Raw genomic sequence first — 17,621 nt, forward strand, 5'->3', positions numbered from 1 at the left:
AACATTTTTTTTAGGTCGAACTGCATTGGGGTGCGGCAAGCCCTATGCTGCCATGCCGTTTGCGGGCTATCATGTGTGAAGCACGTGACCGGAGTCGCGTTCGCGCCAGTGCGTCAGATCAGCGTGGGTCAGAGCGGAAAAAAACATCGCAACGGCTCTTGCCACGACCACCCAAACCCACCCATTGTGTTCCTCCTCTCAAGACGGGGTGTAGCCGGTTATTGTTCCAGGGAGAGGGCGCCTCATACGGCGGGTCGTTGTTCCCGGGAAGGAGAACGTCTCTGAGACGTTCTCCTTCCCTGGAACTCCTTTGTTGGTTGGCGCGTACAGGTGACGCCAACCAAGACAATCGACTGCCGCTGAACTGGTGAGGCCGGTCGGTCGATTCCCGGGATGCCGAGGGAACGCGAAGAGCCCCCGCAGGAACACGCGGACGACTGGTGCTCCAGCCCGGCTCACCGTGTTCCACGACGGCACGACTGGTGCTCCGCTTCCAAGTACATTCTCGGGTGTTCTGGCCAATCTCAGCAACTGCTATCGCAGAACAGGACGGCGATGCGTATTGTGTATTGGTGTGTATTCACAATGCCTTGTGGCTTTTTTATCTCACACTGTTACGCACATACATACATGCGGATCATTACAATTGAGGCAGCAAATAAATGGCTTTCTGAGGAAACCACCCCGGGATAGGAGTGATGTTAAAGAAAAGCAAACGTCCAGGTGCATAACCGCTGCACGACATACGAATATTGTCCTCCCAAATCCACGAAGTATTCCGTTTGATAACCAATGAACAAAAGACACTTCAGCGTACACAAAAAGACAACATCCTCTAAAGCCGCCCTAGCCACGCTCATCACACCCTACACCACCGCGCCAGCCCCACCAACCGCCCAGTAAACAGCCAACCAAACCGCCAACGCTCCGACGCCAGCTCATGCACACCCGCCACACGCCGACCACTCAGCCCACCGACATCGCAAGCATCCCTGTACATCAGCCGTCAGTCGTCCACACGCTCTGTACATGTCACAGCGCTCCGGCCGACGGGCCGCCAGCCAGCACCCGAGCGGACGTCTTCGTCACTCGAGCTCGCGGGGCCGCCGACAGATGGCAGCAGCCGCGGCGTGGTTCGGACGCCGGCTGGTCAGCCGTAGAGGTGCTTGTCAGAGGCTACCTCGCGGCTGCGTTTGACAATGGCGGCGTTGCGCACTCTGATTTTGCGCAGGCGGCTTTCGAGCGGTTCGGCTGGGTTGGTGGCGGTGGCGGTGGCGGCGGCGGCGGAGCCTGGCGCGGCAGAGAGCACGGGTGCGTGGTCAGACAAGCACGGGCGGTACGGGCACACCGCTCGCCGCGCCTGTGGGTGTGGACGGCGTGAGTTGATGCCGGACCGCTCGGCCGCCGCAGCCTGTGATCAAACGATCTGTTACCCGGGCGTCCGTGTGCCGCCGCCGCCAGGTGCCGCGGCGCCCGCCGCCCGCGCCTGCGGACGGAGCGCGCCGGCATGCTCGGCTGCACGGCCCGGCGCCGGCGGTCAGGGCGGACACACGGGGGCGCACGGGTCGGCCGCGCCGGCGCGTGCGCACGCACGCCCCGCCGGCGGGCCGGCGCCACCGGACAGACCCGGCCAGCCGAACATCAGCGACGGGGCGTTTCCAGTGGGGTTACCTGGCCGTGGCCGGCGGCCGCGGCGAGTGTCCCCGCGCCGTGGTGTCCACTGCGGCCGGTTGCGTGCCGCACCACGCCAAAATACACTACACATTGTACTACGCTTGGCAAATTACGGAGTGTTGAGCACAGATACAGCACGCAGCCGATGGTGAGGGCGCATCGCTTCGCGTCACGGTGCAACGTTACAGCGCAACGTAACGCGTTACAGCGCAACGTAACGGCCGCAATATAACAGTCAAACCACATCAGGGCAGAATACCATGAAACCTGCTATGGTACGCTATGTGGGCGAGCCACTTCAAATAGGGTGGGGCAATCGTTGTACTGGATGTGTTACATTAAAACGCGATGATTTAAACCACATGAGGTGGAAAGCGGGACGTATCACCGACCGCCCGGCCAGGGCCCGCAGCTGAAAGCCCGATATCACAGACAGGAAAACACTACTACGGCTTCCGGTCGCTCCCTCGCGCACGCATGCCGACCTGCAGACACATCTGGAATGACTGAACACGACGGCGACTGCAGTGATATGGCCCGAGAAAAAATAGCGGATTACAGCCACTCTCATGGCATATTGGCACAGCATGGCACGTCATATTCGGCTATGGGCTCCAATCGGATGAAGTGGACCAAAGTCACAGCTCGGGTGAGGAGGTCGTCGATCATGCTCAATGCACATGTCCATACAAAAAACATCTACGACTACCCTTTCAGCCGTGCGTAGTTGAGATTTGGTTCATGCAATCATGCGTGAGGGTGGCGGACACACGCGGCAGTCCACGACAAGCACAAAATCTCGCCGGCTCGCCACGAAATAGCACGCACCTAAGCTGGACCAACGCAACGCCGGCCGAATATCCCCAACTAATCCGCAAACAAGGCATAACCGGTAAACACGAGCACACCATTTCAAACGGCCCATCGACTTCGCATGGTCCCTGTAGGAGCGCGACGCACAACGAAAAACGTGAGCATACAAATCACCGGCGGGGGCGCGACTATAAATAACCGTCCCAAACGTCTTGCTGGGTGGGTGGAACTGGCCGAGACAACGCGTCCACCAAGGCGCTCCTGCCGCCGCCCCAACGGCGCTTCACAACCACCCGGTCACAGACGGGCCATTCCACGACAGATCGATCAGAGGATGACGCGGCGTCCCCTTCAAATTTGACGAAAACACGGCTGTAGATTATACCGCCAAGGCACCATTCTAGAAGCTTTGGAACCTTACGGCATGCCGATAAGGAAATGGAAGCTGATGAAAATATGCGATGACGTCGCGACAATAATTTTTCAACATGTTCTGACGAATAGAGTTTGCGGAGTATAAGGTCGGAGAAAAGCGCATCACAAATTATTATATCTATATTGTTCTAAATCATGGATCAGTATAACATTCAAGGCAAACTATGTCAATACACATACATTCATATATATATATATATATATATATATATATATATATGACTTAGCTTGATCTTTTATCTCATTTTACGAAGACACGTGGTGCCTTCGATTTTTTTAACACCGATATGCCATCAAATACCAACACTCGCCACGTATCACCGTTCAGATTAAACAAAGAAATTGATCGAATCTTTTCTAGATCCGTTGCAAATCAAATTTGGACATTGGGGGCATCACGCACGGTGGCCACCATGACTCGAGCGGCCGGTATCGGGTGGCCCGCGAACTTGACCTCGACACCAACCGGGACTAACAATGTGTAAATGAAGAACGCATTGTGATCGAACTCTCGCACCTGTCGTCCATCCCGAGTCATGTGGAAAGAGAACCGAATTGTATTTCAACGGCATGGTGTGCAGCCATAAATCACCAGCTCTAAACTCGTCGTTAATAGCGGGTTATGCTCCTGATCATTTGCTTAAGCTAGTTGATGTGAATACAAAAGAGGCTAACGTAGGCAGGTTCAAATCTTGGGCTGTTTGTTCCGCGCCGTAGGCTTTGTACAACTGAGTCGTAATAAATGTCTCGCGCTGCCTTCATCCTCCACAGGATTACTTTGAATGCAAGTTGTTCAGTGCATTAGCGAGGAACATTAGTCACATAGATAAGACAGAAGTATTAGCCTTATTCCTCGGAAAAACCAGGAGAATAAAGATAAAGTTGGGCTGGTATTCCGGCACCATGTCGTTCTCGAAACCATAGCAGAAAAGCTTCACCCATGTCTTTCGCTTCTTTCTTTAGCCAGATGTCTTATGGAATGGCAATATTTGAAATGACGTTATTATGGCGCCACGGATGCCAAGGTAACTTTGAAATATTTTCCCCGATATACCCTTCCCATGTTTGCGGGGTGCGGCTCAGAAACTAGACGGACTTAGATCTTAAGGAGGGCGGGATTGCGAACAGCATCGAACAATTTCAAGATGACTATTTCAGTTGATGATGCCCTGTGCAATGACTGCCTTTGAAGTGTGTATACGTTTCCCCAGAGCGCGCGACCGATGTTTGGTGCATGTATATGTCGCATGAGTTTAGACTACGCTGCATGTTTAGCATTCTGCGGGATTGCCACATCATGGTGTTGGGATATTGGTTGGGGTTAGATTTCAGGACGTGACACAAAGTTAGTGAAACACGATCCGCTCTATAAGGTTATTCGCGATGCGTTACTAGCCGCTGCGCACTTGGTTGACGGCGCTGCTGCCAACTAATGAGCGTTGTTGCCCTGCTATCATTTTTTTTGTTGGTGAAGGGGGATATTGTAACGGCTAGTTCCCACTCTCGTTCTTTGCACGTCGCCTCGCTTCGTCGCTGTTATGTTCGTCGGTGCCCGTTACCCGTTTACGAGTTTTACCTTGTTCTTCACTTCGTAGTTCACACTATTAATCACTTCATAGAGAACCTGAACTGTCGTGCATCATAAAACATTTCTGCAGTCTCGTTAAGCCCGTACAATAGATATGTGCAGTCATTGTGATATGCAGTGGAACGTTCTGGAGCGCGCCCATGCAAGATCAGAGGTCGCCGGGCAACGGCCCCGGTGTATACAAGCTGACGCACACTGCATGCCAGCAGGCGAGGTCCGACCATGACCAGGTCTGCACTGCTAACGCAGGGCGAGCGAGTCCGACTGTCTTGTGGCCAAATGAAGGTAAACCTCTTACTTGTCTTTGCAATAGACAGGGAGAACAAGAACGTCGATCCACCAACTGACGCGTTACATTGGTGCCTCAGACCCGGATCCACTGGACCAAGCGGGTCTTCAACGCTGAACGGACTGCTCGCCTCCAACCAAGGTACGGCAATTGAAATATAGGTCCCGGTCCATTCGATTCATATAAGTCGCTAGATCAAGAGAAAGAAACTTAATTACTTGGCTTTCGGCACCCGCACCTGTTGGAAGATCTTGGCGAACAAATTCGCCACTGATCAAGGCGACATTCTGAAAAACCCTGTCCGTGACATTGTCCTCATCTGGAGAACGGAAGAAAGAAACGAAAGCACTTCTGCGCTGGTCACAATCTAAACAAGCGCGACTTCCGTTTGTTGTGTGGCACTTGCCATACACGCAACTGCAATCATATCGCCAACTCCTGTTCCGTCTATCACTGCTGCTCCAGTCTCCCTTGTCCAGAACGTTGTTGTGGCTTTATCCCCGCTTGTCCCTGAACAGTAGAAAACAAATAATACAACTTCAGACCAGCTGATCTCTTCTCAAGTATATATATATATATATATATATATATATATATATATATATATATATATATATATATATATATATATATATATATATATATATATATATAGCTCATCGATGTGTTGTGAGGACTACGAGCACACGACGTTGCCATCTACGCGACTCTTGAGGGACGATAGGTACGCAAGGCCGAGTAGCACGCACTCGTCATTCAGACATTGTTTTGGAGTCACAGAATAATTTCAAAGTGACTGGTTTTAGGTAGAAATGCATTGTTTCAAGGCTCATGACGTGTCACCGCGCGTGACACGCCAAAGCTAAAACTCGATTTACAACCGGCCTAGATATCTTTCTAATCGGTGAATAAATTTTAATCGATCTCTTTTTAATTTGAACCGCGATAAATTGGTCCTCAATTGCATAATGGTTTAAAGAAAACCGAAGGAAAAATGTATTGAGAAAATGAGGTCAAATGTCAAATCAGGTTACTATATGCAGCTAGTTGACCCTGAATGCAATATTTACCCATTTTCCGGAAAAGTATAGGCATTTAGGTTTCCGATGGGCTATTCCCAGACAGTGTACACAGCAGACCGTTTTCGCTACATGAAGTTAAAAAACAGGTTTCGTGACGTCATCGCGCATTTTCATCTGCTCCTGGTTCCTTAACGGTACGCCATACCGCTCTAACACTTGCTGAATCGTGTTTTGGGCGTGTAATTACCCCTGTACAGATTGCCGTTGGCAATCGGCAAACCATTTGACGGCAAACAATTTGACGTACGTTCAAACTTGAAAGGTTGCGCCGTGTTGACATGTAACTATCCGCGACCGATTTGCCGTAGATTGACCCAAATGTCAGAGACCACTGGGCCAAAGCTTCCTGCCAGCTACCTGAGACAAGCACGATACGATACCGATTATATGATATGTGACGTGATATGATACACGATACCCATATGAGGCTTTCGTTATAAACCCTGCCATCACTCCAGCTACGCGGCTGGCTATCGCAGGTACGCCATATTAAATTTGTACGCGTACTCGAGGTGCGCTCAACAAAACGCTCGTGACTAGACGCCGAGTACACCACTTCCGTGGGCGAGACTCGCAGCCAATGAGGGTCGTTGATGGCGACGTCAATAGCTGATTGGCAGCTCGCTGGGCAGCTCACCTCCGCCGCCAGCAGTGCCGCCATCTCGTGAGTGTCGCTTGAGGCGCAGCTTGCGGCGGCTGACACCAGAGTCGGTCGACTTGGCCACTGCCGCCGCTCCTGACGCTGACTTGCCGCCACCCAGCCGGGAGAACACGGACGAGGCGGGGCGGCCGCCGCTACTGCCATCTGTCGTGAACAACGGAAAACAATGTCACAAACGCGGCAGCTGCAATATCAGCATCAGCGCCAAAACAGCTTGCAGGTGACAGGTCTGAAATATTCGATGGTATAGTTTCCTACTCCTACGTGTGCGTGCGTGTGTGGGCGTGCGTGCATTTAGATACGTGGAGTGTGTGCGTGTGGGGACTTTAATCTGCCAACCTTGATACGAAAGCGGGTCAAACTAGCGGGGGGGGGGGGGGACTCTAATCTATCAATCTTGGTAACAAAGTGGGTCGAACGAGGGGACAAAACCCATTCATTTTTATGCATTCTGGGCAATGTTTTATCACTCATCCCCGCTCAGTGCACCCGTGTTACGTCGTGAAACTCGACCACAACTGACATTTTCAGCAGACAAGATCCGACTCTTTCGCGAGACACCCCACAAACACACCGGTCAGTCCGGTTCGGAGGCTGCCCGTCCGCCTCTCTGTACGCTGGGCAGTCCGACGTACTGCAAACAAGATCATCCGCAAGACGACAGCGGACCGACTGCGGGCGACGCTGGCAACATCCCGGGGGCGAGCGCGGCCAGCGGTCAGCGGCCGCCGCCTGCGCCGGCCGGCGTCTGCGGGTCACGAGCCCGGCGGCGCCTCACCTGGCTGCGCCGCGCCGGCCGGCTCGGCCACCACCACCACGCGGCGGCCGTCTCGCAGCTCGCGGCGCCGCCTCTTGTCCCGGCGCCGGTGCCGCCGCTCCTCGTCCCCGTCCGCGTCCGCGTCCGTGGCGGCGGCGGCGGCGGCGGCGGCGGCGGTAACGGCGCGGTCCATTCGGCCGCGGCCCTCCGAGCCTGCCGCAGCGGCGCGCCGTCCGTCAGCGGGGGTAGGGCGGGGGCGAGGGCGGCGGAGCGGCTCGCCGTGCCGTGCGAGGCAGCTGATGACGACGAACAACATCCCTGACATAGGCCAGCTCCGGACCACACCACTCTGGACGCATATTACGTGCTCGAGTGAAGAGCCACACAACGGGCGTCAGCCTCCAGGAGCGTTGCTGGTAGAGGTAAGGTCACACCATTATCATCAGCAAAATGAGACCGTCATCTGTGTCCCACCTTATCACACACGACCATCTCCTTCTGGCGGCTGCAATGGGGTCATTTTTCATCTAACCTTCCGCCATCGGTGTCTGTTTTCACTTGCCTGTTTTTTTGCCATCCCACATCGCCATCACTCATCGCCGACTTCTTTTCACATTCAAAACATCTTCCCCCTCCCCCCCCCCCCCCCCCCTCCCGCTCCCAGCTCAGGCCCTCCCTTTAAACCGGAGGGCCGAAGCCGGCCGGCCGGAGCGCACTCGGCGGCCGCTGAGCAGGCCGCCGCTGCTCACCTGAGGTGGCTGCCGGCCGGCGCAGGACCGGGCCCGTGGCGGTCGCCGGCAGCGGCTCCTCCAGCTCGGCCACCAGCGACAGCAGCTCCTCGTCAACGCTGAGCTCAAGCGCTGTCGGCGTCGGCAGGTGGAGGGCTCTCAGAGCGTCGCTGCACGGGGGGCGCGGATCAGGTCCAGGCAGGTCAGCGGGTCCGCAGGTCACGGCATCACTCTAGATCACAGGGCTCGTTCACCAGGTCACAGGGTCAGGTCAGTGAGTCACCGGGCCCGTTCACCAGGTCACAGCGTCAGGTCAGCAGGTCACAGAGTCCGCTCACCAGGTCATAGGGTCAGGTCAGTAGACCACAGGATCACCAGGTCGCAGGGTCAGTTTAGCAGGTTACATGAAAAAGTCATCATGGCACATGATCAGTTCAACCGGTCACAAGGTCAGTCCAGCAGGTCACGGTCAGGTCAGCAGGTCATAGGGTCAGTTCAGCAGGTCAAAGGGTCAGTCCAGGTCACAGAATCAGGTCAGCAGGTCGCATGATGAGGACGGCACACGGGTCCAGTCAATTAATCATGGCATTAGCAGAACACGGCATCTGGGCAGCACACGGTGGCAGCGCCCGGTAGACATGTTGTCGGGTCTAGTCCGCAGCAGGCACCGACAGCGGCACGACAGCCTCATCTCACGTGCCGTCCCGGTCCACTCACCTGCGCCGCCGGAGGGGCCGGCTCGACGGACGGGCCCCGCAGCCGGATCGTCTTGGGCTGGCCCACCACCGGCCGGTTGCGCTCGAACTTCTGGCGGCGGCGCATCACCCGCTCGCGGTCCGGGCTGGGCAGCCTGCGCACGATAACCCGGCGGTGACGACACTGCGCTCGGGAGCTAGAGGTCTGGGTTCAATTCTCGTCGAAGGGAATTTTTACTACCGACGGTTTCCACGATATAACTTTTACTACCCAGGGTTTCCCTGTTAGAATTTTTACTACCTACGGTTTCCATGCGCCCCGGCAACCGCAGGGGTCAACACGCCGTTCGATCATCATTCGATCGTGGCACTGGGTCACCATCGCGCCGGGAACACAGCAGGGCCCAGGCCAACGTAGGGGAACGGGCAAACCCACATGTCTGATGGCCGGGTAGGATCGGTGGACTGGGGACTTCCTACTAGGCGCTCATGGCCCAAGTGAAACAATTCAGATTAGTCACCCTCAGCTAAACCAGAAACAAAGACGTTGAGGCCTTCAGCCTGAGGTCAGGAAGCGCTCTAACAATATTGAAGCCTCACATTGCGACAAAATCCATCGCAGTTTTGTGCCAATCAAGCAAGTCTGGACTTTGTTCGCCCATTTAAGTCATCTGACACAGCCGCTCGGTCCTTACAGCACACGTCGCTGGTCTCACCTTTTCAGCCGTTCCTCGAACTCGGCTTGCCTCTTGGCCTCCTCTTCTTCCTTGCGCTTCAGGTCGGCCTCGCGCCGCAGCCTCGCCTCTTCCTGCTGCTTCCTCTCTTCCTCCTGCCTCCGCCTCTCTTCCGACCGCCTCTTCTCGTCCTCCCGTCCTCCCGTCCTGCGCTCCTCCTCCGGTCTCCTGGCCTCGTCGCGCCGCCTCCTCTCGTCGTCCGGTCTGGCCGGCTCATCGGCCCTCCTGCGGTCGTCGCCGGCGCCGGTGCGCTGCCGGTCGGCGTCCTCACGCTGCCGGCGGCGCCACGCCTCCAGCTGGCGCTCCTCCCAGAGGCGGCGCGTGGCGCCGCGGGCCCGGCGCGGTGGCGGCGCGCCGGCCGGCCGCCGCGGCGAGGCGCTGCGCCGCCGCGGCGCCGGCGCCGGCGACGGACTGCGGCGGCCAGCGCGCGGCGCGGGCCCGCCGCCCTGCAGCACACGCGGCCAGGTCAGACGGCCGGCAGACGGATGGCACGCGGCGGCTGACCAGCGACAGGTGGCCGGCAGGCCAAACGACAAACAACCCGGCGATGACAGCACCGCGGCAACAGGCAATAACAGCAGAGGCACGCACGCAGTGCAGATAACTGTCAGACACACGCTGGCGACGACTCGGGCGACCGCCCGCCAGGCGGCAAAACACTGCCGACCGGACGAGGACCGCAGACCGCGGCAGGCGGTGGTGCTGAGGCGCCGGCCGCGCCGGCAGGGCAAACGCAACACCAGGTACACCAGGTCTGCACACCGGCCGGCCGCACCACGCCACACATGGATGGCGGATCGCCGACACATCGGGCACCAACCGGCTACGGCGAGCGCCGTGCGGTCAGGACACATCACAGGCCCGGCGCCATCCGTCCATCCGGCACGCCACCACTTCAACACATTACAGAACCGGCGCCATCCGTCCATCCGGCACGCCACCACTTCAACACATTACAGAACCGGCGCCATGCGTCCATCAGGCACGCCATCACTTCACAACACATCACAGAACCGGCGCCATCCGTCCATCAGGCACGACATCACTTCAACACATCACAGACCCGGCGCCATGCGTCCATCAGGCACGCCATCACTTCAACACATCACAAAAGGCCGGCGCCATCCGTCCATCAGGCACGCCATCACTTCAACACATCCGCACTGGGGAGAAGAGGCGGAGAGGAGCGGGGAGGTGGGGGGAGAGAGAAAGAAAAAGAGAGAGGAGAGAGAGAGGGAGAGAGAGGGAGAGAGAGAGGAGGCGGAGAGGCGGAGGCGGAGGCGGCGGAGGGGAGGGGGGGGGAAGAGGGAGGATGCGGACCGTACCGGATGTTGGACTTCCGGTGAGCGGGCGCCGGCGGCGCGGGCCCACGAGCGGCAGGCGGGCCGGGGCCGGCGCCGGCCCTGACCGGCCGTCCCACGCTCCTGAGGGGACGGCCGGGCGACGGCGACGGATGTCAGGATACGGCAAGGGGCTCCCGTGACAGAGACGACAGCGGAACGCTCCGGAGGGCGTAGTGAGCACAACAGCGCTCGGGGGGAGGGGACCAGAGAAGACAGGAGCGCCCGGAAGGACATAGTGATCATGCGATCACTCAGGAGGGCCCAGTGATGAGGAGAGCTCCCGGGACGGGGTGACCCCGTGAACTGTCGGGTGCAGTGATCCACTGGAATTGTTTAGGGTATCTAGCCTTAGGTGGACTCACAAGATCGGCTTGAGTTACCACCAATGGGGTAGAGTCACGGTTCAGTGTGGAGCTCTTCCCCTAGCATTCCACGACCCAGTCAGCAACCATGTATGAAGATGTGAACACGAACCGACCATAAAAAATAATACACCCAAACTGTGACGGCGAAGTTTTAAACACGCCCTAGGGTATGACCAAGCGGTCGGGATTTTTCGTTCCCCTTTGAACCTACGCCCATATCAGTGAGGGCCCCAGCTTAAGTGCTGAGAAGCCGGCCTGCCCCAGCCGGGGTGCTGAGACACCGCTTCGCCCTAGCCTATGGGGCGCATAACTGACGACCGGCGGAGCTCAGGGGTGACGAGGCAGTGTCACAAACACAGCGGAGATCACGTGACACGCCAATGGCTTCCACATGCCCGGAACGCAGCTGGATGCACGCAGAACCGACGTAGCGCGGCATGCGATTAGGACCTAGCTAGTTTTAAAGTAAAGTAAAGTCTAGGCTTTAACGAACAGTGTGGCGACAGCGGACACGATAACCAGTATCGCTGCAGGCAGCCTTCCAACGTAATAAAAACAACGGTTAACACCCGGCGGCCGCGCCACGTCCAACAATCAATCACTGAGGACCACCGTCCGCTTACAACACCATTGTCACTGCATCCTTTGCCGACGGCTGTCACGTTTGTACAGGTGACATCTGAACGCCTAGCTACAGTAAAGCAGCACGTCCCTCTTCCAGTGTCGGTCGTCGAAAAGGCCGACACCGTAACAAGACATGACACCGCGGACCACCACCGTGCTGTGAGTACCGCCGCCGCCTCAGCAGCGGCGGCAGCTGGAGGCTGGGCTCCGGACCACGGCGACCGCCTCACCTGTCTGATCGGCAGCAGCTTGCGGGCCGGGCTGCCCGAGCGGCGCCGCTCCGGGCTCAGGCTCGGCGTGCGCAGACGACGGCCGGCCGGCGGCGGCGACAGGCTGCGGCGCCGCGGCGGCAGCGGCGACCGGGACCTGACGCGAACGGGGCAAGGGTCAGGCAAAACAGTGATTAAGGCGGGCGGGTCCTGACCCGGGCAAGAGAGGGTCAGACACAACAGTGACGGGACCTGACACCGACAGGCAAGGATCAGACACAACAGTGACGGGACCTGACACCGACAGGCAAGGATCAGACACAACAGTGACGGAGGCGACCGGGGACCTGACACGGACGGGGAGAGGATCGGACACAATGACGGGCGCCTGACACGGACAGGCAAGGATCAGACACAACAATGACGGAGGGCGATCGGGTCCTGACACGGACAGGAGAGGGCCAAAACACAACAGTGACGGAGGCGAACGGGACCTGACACGGACGGGGAGAGGGTCAGACACAAACAATGACGGAACCTGACACGGACGGGGAGAGGGTCAGACCCACAAGTGTTACCCTGGCCCTTCCCCCTCCCCATGTTACCTGGAGTGTCGGCCGGACCGGGCCGTGTGTCGGGGCGGCGTGTGGCCCCTCTCCCTCCCATGTTACCTGGAGTGTCGGCCGGACCGGGCCGTGTGTCGGGGCGGCGTGTGGTCCCTCTCCCTCCCCATGTTACCCTGGAGTGTCGGCCGGACCGAGCCGTGTGTCGGGGCGGCGTGTCGTCCCGCAGCGGCAGCCCCAGCTGCAGCCGCCGGATAAACTCCTCCTGCGTCAGCGGCAGCGGCCGGGGCGGAGACCTGTGGCCGGCAGACAGACGGGCACGTGAGACCACTCCGGCATCGGAGAACCCACACAGCGCACAGCAACAGCTAGAGCAGGCTGAGCGAGACATGACAATGACAGGTACATGGCCACGGTGACGCAGCGGCGACGATTGCCGGAGCATGAAATCTGGCAGGCGAGCACAGACCGCAACACGCAGACGCGGGCCCACTGAGTTACTTATTATTTTTGGAAGCTTTAGGACGCATCAATGCATTGCTTCATGGGATGCCACCAAAGTAATACCACTCCTTGGGCACAAATGAGACCTCCAGCGGCCCGCTCCCACATTCAACCGCGTAACCCCCGCCTCCCCCAGGCCGTCCGCAGACGCCGGCCGCACCTGGAGAGCAGGGTTGGCGACGGCGGCCCCCGGCGGCGGCGAGCGGCGGGCCGGCGAGCCGGGGTAACCCCGCGCCGGCGAGCTCGGGTAACCCCTCGCCGGCGAGCCCGGGTAACCCCGCGGCGGCGCGAGCGCCGGCTCGGCGAGGAGCCGTAGCCGCGGCCCGGCGAGCCGACGGCCGCCCGCTTGGCCGGCGGACCTGACGCCCGCGCTGGCGGCGGACTCAGGGCACGCTTGGCGGCCACTGCCGGCGGCGGCGTCCGGCGGGCCCTCGCCCCGTCAGCAGGAGACCGACGGTCCCTCGGACCCCCAGGCGGACTGCGCCGGTCCCTCTGTCCCGCAGGCGGACTGCGCCGGTCCCTCTGTCCCGCAGGCGGACTCCGCCGGTCCCTCTGTCCCGTAGGCGGACTGCGCTGGTCCCTCTGTCCCGCAGGCGGACTGCGTCGGTCCTTCTGTCCCCCAGGCGGACTGCGCGCGGTCCTTCTGTCCCGCAGGCGGACTGCGCCGGTCCTTCTGTCCCGCAGGCGGACTGCGTCGGTCCTTTTGCCCTCCAGGCGGACTGCGTTGGTCCTTCTGGCCGCCAGACGGCGCCTTGCGGCCCCTCTGGTCGCCGTTGGTGGCGTCCCTCGTCTCGGGCCGTCGCCTGGCGTCCGCCTGCCTGCCGGTCGGCGGCCGCCGCTTCGGGCCGCGCGCGCTCCCGCCGCTCCCCGCCGGCGCTTCTTCTTGGCGTCCGCCTTGTCGGCCGGGTTCTCGACGAAGTCCTCGAACTCGGCCAGCATCTTGTCAAAGTCGTCGTCGCCCAGGCCCATGTCGATCACGTCCTCGTCGTCTTCCTCGTCGTCGTCCTCGTCGTCCTCGTCGCTGGCGGTCGGCGGCGAGGCAGGCGGGCTGGCCGGCCGCTGGCGGTGGAGAGGTGTCGACGGCGGCCGGCGGAGGGGACGTTCTCGGCGGCGGTGGCGGCGGCGGCCGGTGGGGTCCTGCCCAGCCTCGGCCGCCACTGCTGGCCGCCGGCGCGCCCGACGGCTGGAGGGGCGGCATCAGCACGGTGAGCGGACACAGTTCACTGCAGCACAGCCACGTGCATCGCACCATAAACCTGACAGTAGAGAGCGGTGTACGTCCGGACCATGAAAACACGGGCGCACCACACGGCCAAAACTCAAGACAGCAAACAAACAGCGCTCGTCTGGTAATCGGCGTCTGCCTCTAACGGAGGTGACTGAATATACTACATAATAGAGGAGCGGCTGCACACACACTGTAAATCAACTCGCTGCAGTGCTACGGCGCAGACCAATTTGGTGACACAACAGGATGGCTAACAGGGGCCAAAAAAGCAGACTTCAACTGGTGTGCACTACCACCACGACTCGATATCCATTCACATTTTTTCCAACAAATGATGTATCACACACCACAGATTCCTGTATTCCTGTTTGGACCCATGTATCCACTTGGATGCCACAGTTCCGCTGCCAGGCGATCCCCCTGTGCCCGGGCTCCGCCACCGGCCGGCCCTCACCTGGCTGTCAGCGGGCGGCTCCGGCTGCTGTGACGTCACGGTGACGTCAGGGGTGTCCGGCGGCGCCTCCTCTTCCTCCTCCTCGTCCTCGCTGTTGGACCGGTCGATCCGGCTGAACTTGGAGCTCTCTGCCGGCGGGGACAGGGCGGCTCGGTCTCCAGGTCACCGGGGGCGGCTCGGCCCCGGCCGGCGGGGACGGGGCGGCTCGGTCTCCAGGTCACCGGGGGCGGCTCGGCGCCGGCCGGCGGGGACGGGGCGGCTCGGTCTCCAGGTCACCGGGGGCGGCTCGGCACGGCCGGCAGGGGCGGAGCGGCTCGGTCTCCAGGTCACCGGGGGCGGCTCGGCGCCGGCCGGCGGGGGCGGGGCGGCTCGGTCTCCAGGTCACCGGGGGGCGGGCTCGGCGCCGGCGGCGGGGGGCGGGGGGCGGCGGGGCAGGGGACAACGGGGCAGGGGACGGCGGGGCAGGGGCCGGTGGGGCAGGGGACAGCGGGGCAGGAGCCGGTGCGGCAGGGGACGACGGGGCAGGGGACAGCGGGGCAGGGGACAGCAGTGCAGGTTAGTCCCCGGGCCGCACGGCCAGCCAGCGTCCCCCGAGGGAGGCGGCTCTGGCTCACAGCGCCAGCGGCGCACCACGATAGCGGGGAGACACAGTGGGCTCACAGGCACGGAATGCGACCAATGACAATATCGCTGCCTGGATGCTGACTCCTCCCCCCTCCCACCACAGGGTCTTTACTGCAAGGGAACTTAGCTGTAGGCTATACCATGACCATTTATCCACACAGTCGAGGGTGAGAACAACTATTATCTTACTTCTCTAGCCAAAATAAAAATATTAATAATAACAATAATATAATAATAATAATATATAATAATAATAATAATAACAATGATAATAATAATAATAATAATAATGACCTGAGAGAGGATTCAGATGTGGGGTCCATTACACACTTAAGACCAGTCATTGCAAACACCATTCTAGATTATGTTGAGAATACCAAGGGATTGTACAGACTCAATCAAACAGAAATTCCCAAAAATATACTTTGAATATAATACAGTTACTGCATTGCAAGACAAAGTTCAAAGGTCCTTGGAACTGTCCAGGCAGCCGACATAACGTCAGATCATGGCCAGTACCACAAGAAGTAAAACCAGACTTTGCTGCTCACCTTTCTTGCTTTGATTCTTCTCAGGTACTTGTTCATGGCTGCAACAAGAAATGGGAGATAACCCAACATGCATAGAAACCAGCAGAGACCTCATGCACCACCTCGTTCATCGCAACCACCACATACCAAGTCATCTATCACGACCGTCACATACAAAGTTGTCCATCACGACCATCACAAATCAAGTCGTCCAACACGACCACCACATACTAAGTCGTCCTCCATGACCATCACACACCAAGTAGTCTACAGCTTACAAACGCCGTGGACAATAGGCCTGAAAAATACCACCAGCTAATTAATCTTTCTACAGACAAGCATTACATTATTTCGAACATCATCACCCACGGCCGGCACGTCACAGCACCCACAGCCGGCGCCGCGCCGCCCGGCGTCAGGCCGCAGCTGCCCCCGCCGGAGGGCGGCTCGGCGGCGCGCGCACCTGCGGCTGCGCTGTCGCTGTCGGCGCCGCTCCTGTCGGCCGGCGGCCGGCTCCTCGGCGCCTACCGGTACGATGGCGATCAGAGCCGAGCTGGCTCCCGCCCGCGGCGCCACCTGACGGACCGCAGGTCAGGTCAGGTCAGGTCAGGGAACATTCGCCGGAGCGTCTGCGTGACCGTATCTTCCGGCTGCGCCGTGGAGGGGCTGACTAAGAGATGGTTGGCGGCTACAGGTAGCTGGCTGACAAGCCTGCCCACAGGCCAGTGCAATGGGGGGTCAAGCAGGAACAGAGCACTTCACGCAATAGGGGAACACTACATGCTATGGGAATGACACAACTGAGCAACCATGAAAGTGTGATCAGATGTCCTCCAATTCATCAATGGCAATCATCAAGTTTGTGATGGTTTGCACTAAAAAGAAGAAAAATTAGATACATCATGAATGATTACAAAAAATGTTAAGCAGGAGTTAAGTCCGATTTTTAACCGTGCACCAAGCAACGGCACAGAATGCATGTTAAAGGGTGCTTCACATTTAACTGGGAGCTTTGAACTGAAATAGCCATCTCAGCGAGCCTTCAGTGCAGTTCAGAGCACTGCCCTTACGACCTAAACCATCCTAGAGTCTGTGCGAAACGCTCGTGAGGATGTGCTTACTTTTGTAAGAAAGTTATTTTACAGTTACACAAGAATCCATGACACCTTAGTAATGCTATTTGAATTCTACTATTTGATTGGTCATGCAGCAATCAGTAAAGAAAATGCAATTGTCGAGTCGTTTACACGTGACTTTCGTGAGCACAACTTCCAGATATAACAGCTATCAATAGGCTCACAACCAATGTTTGCGATGTAATGGCCATCAATTTGCTCACAACCGGTTGCTGTGCCATGTACGTGACAAAGAATGACATGTTGAGAGTAGCTCCACTAAACAGAGAAAATTATGTTGTCTAGAGCAGCCTTCTCCAATTAGTAATAAACCATTAGTCATGTATGCTTATTTCATCACATCTGATACCTGTGTTAATATCTTCAAATGTGTATCATCCACTTAATCTTAAGACATGTGCAATACAAAATTTGTAACTGGCAACCTTTTATCTTGTCCTGCCCCAACAAGGTTGCTGCAGCCTCATTACAGCCAAAGCTCGCTGTACGGCCACCAGACAGGTCAAGCTGCTGAGTGGCCACATAACCAGACAGGTCAGATCGCCAAACAGGTCAGCCACCAGACAGGTCAGCCACCAGCCAGCC

General features: G+C 58.2%; 1 protein-coding gene and 2 long non-coding RNA genes across 3 annotated transcripts; all 3 read right to left on the minus strand.

The window, feature by feature from the left end:
- Nucleotides 1-551: 551 nt before the first annotated feature.
- Nucleotides 552-7,062, minus strand: LOC119089976 (uncharacterized). The gene is made up of 2 exons (XR_005093199.1): nt 6,519-7,062; nt 552-1,290 (listed from the first exon to the last, which is right to left on the minus strand). It is a non-coding gene; the product is annotated as an uncharacterized LOC119089976 (long non-coding RNA).
- A 1,090-nt stretch (nt 7,063-8,152) lies between these two features.
- On the minus strand, nt 8,153-14,033 carry LOC119093559 (vicilin-like seed storage protein At2g18540). The gene is made up of 5 exons (XM_037216527.1): nt 13,936-14,033; nt 12,755-12,856; nt 9,439-9,681; nt 8,745-8,877; nt 8,153-8,197 (listed from the first exon to the last, which is right to left on the minus strand). The coding sequence occupies exons 1-5, from the start codon at nt 14,031-14,033 to the stop codon at nt 8,153-8,155; spliced, it is 621 nt and encodes a 206-aa protein (XP_037072422.1).
- A 713-nt stretch (nt 14,034-14,746) lies between these two features.
- On the minus strand, nt 14,747-16,471 carry LOC119101629 (uncharacterized). Its single transcript, XR_005094592.1, has 3 exons — nt 16,364-16,471; nt 15,922-15,959; nt 14,747-14,874 (listed from the first exon to the last, which is right to left on the minus strand). It is a non-coding gene; the product is annotated as an uncharacterized LOC119101629 (long non-coding RNA).
- Between the last annotated feature and the right edge of the window lie 1,150 nt (nt 16,472-17,621).

This window comes from Pollicipes pollicipes, unplaced genomic scaffold (genome assembly GCF_011947565.3).
Source record: "Pollicipes pollicipes isolate AB1234 unplaced genomic scaffold, Ppol_2.1 Scaffold_1600;HRSCAF=1878_pilon_pilon_pilon, whole genome shotgun sequence".
NCBI classification, from domain to species: domain Eukaryota; kingdom Metazoa; phylum Arthropoda; class Thecostraca; order Pollicipedomorpha; family Pollicipedidae; genus Pollicipes; species Pollicipes pollicipes.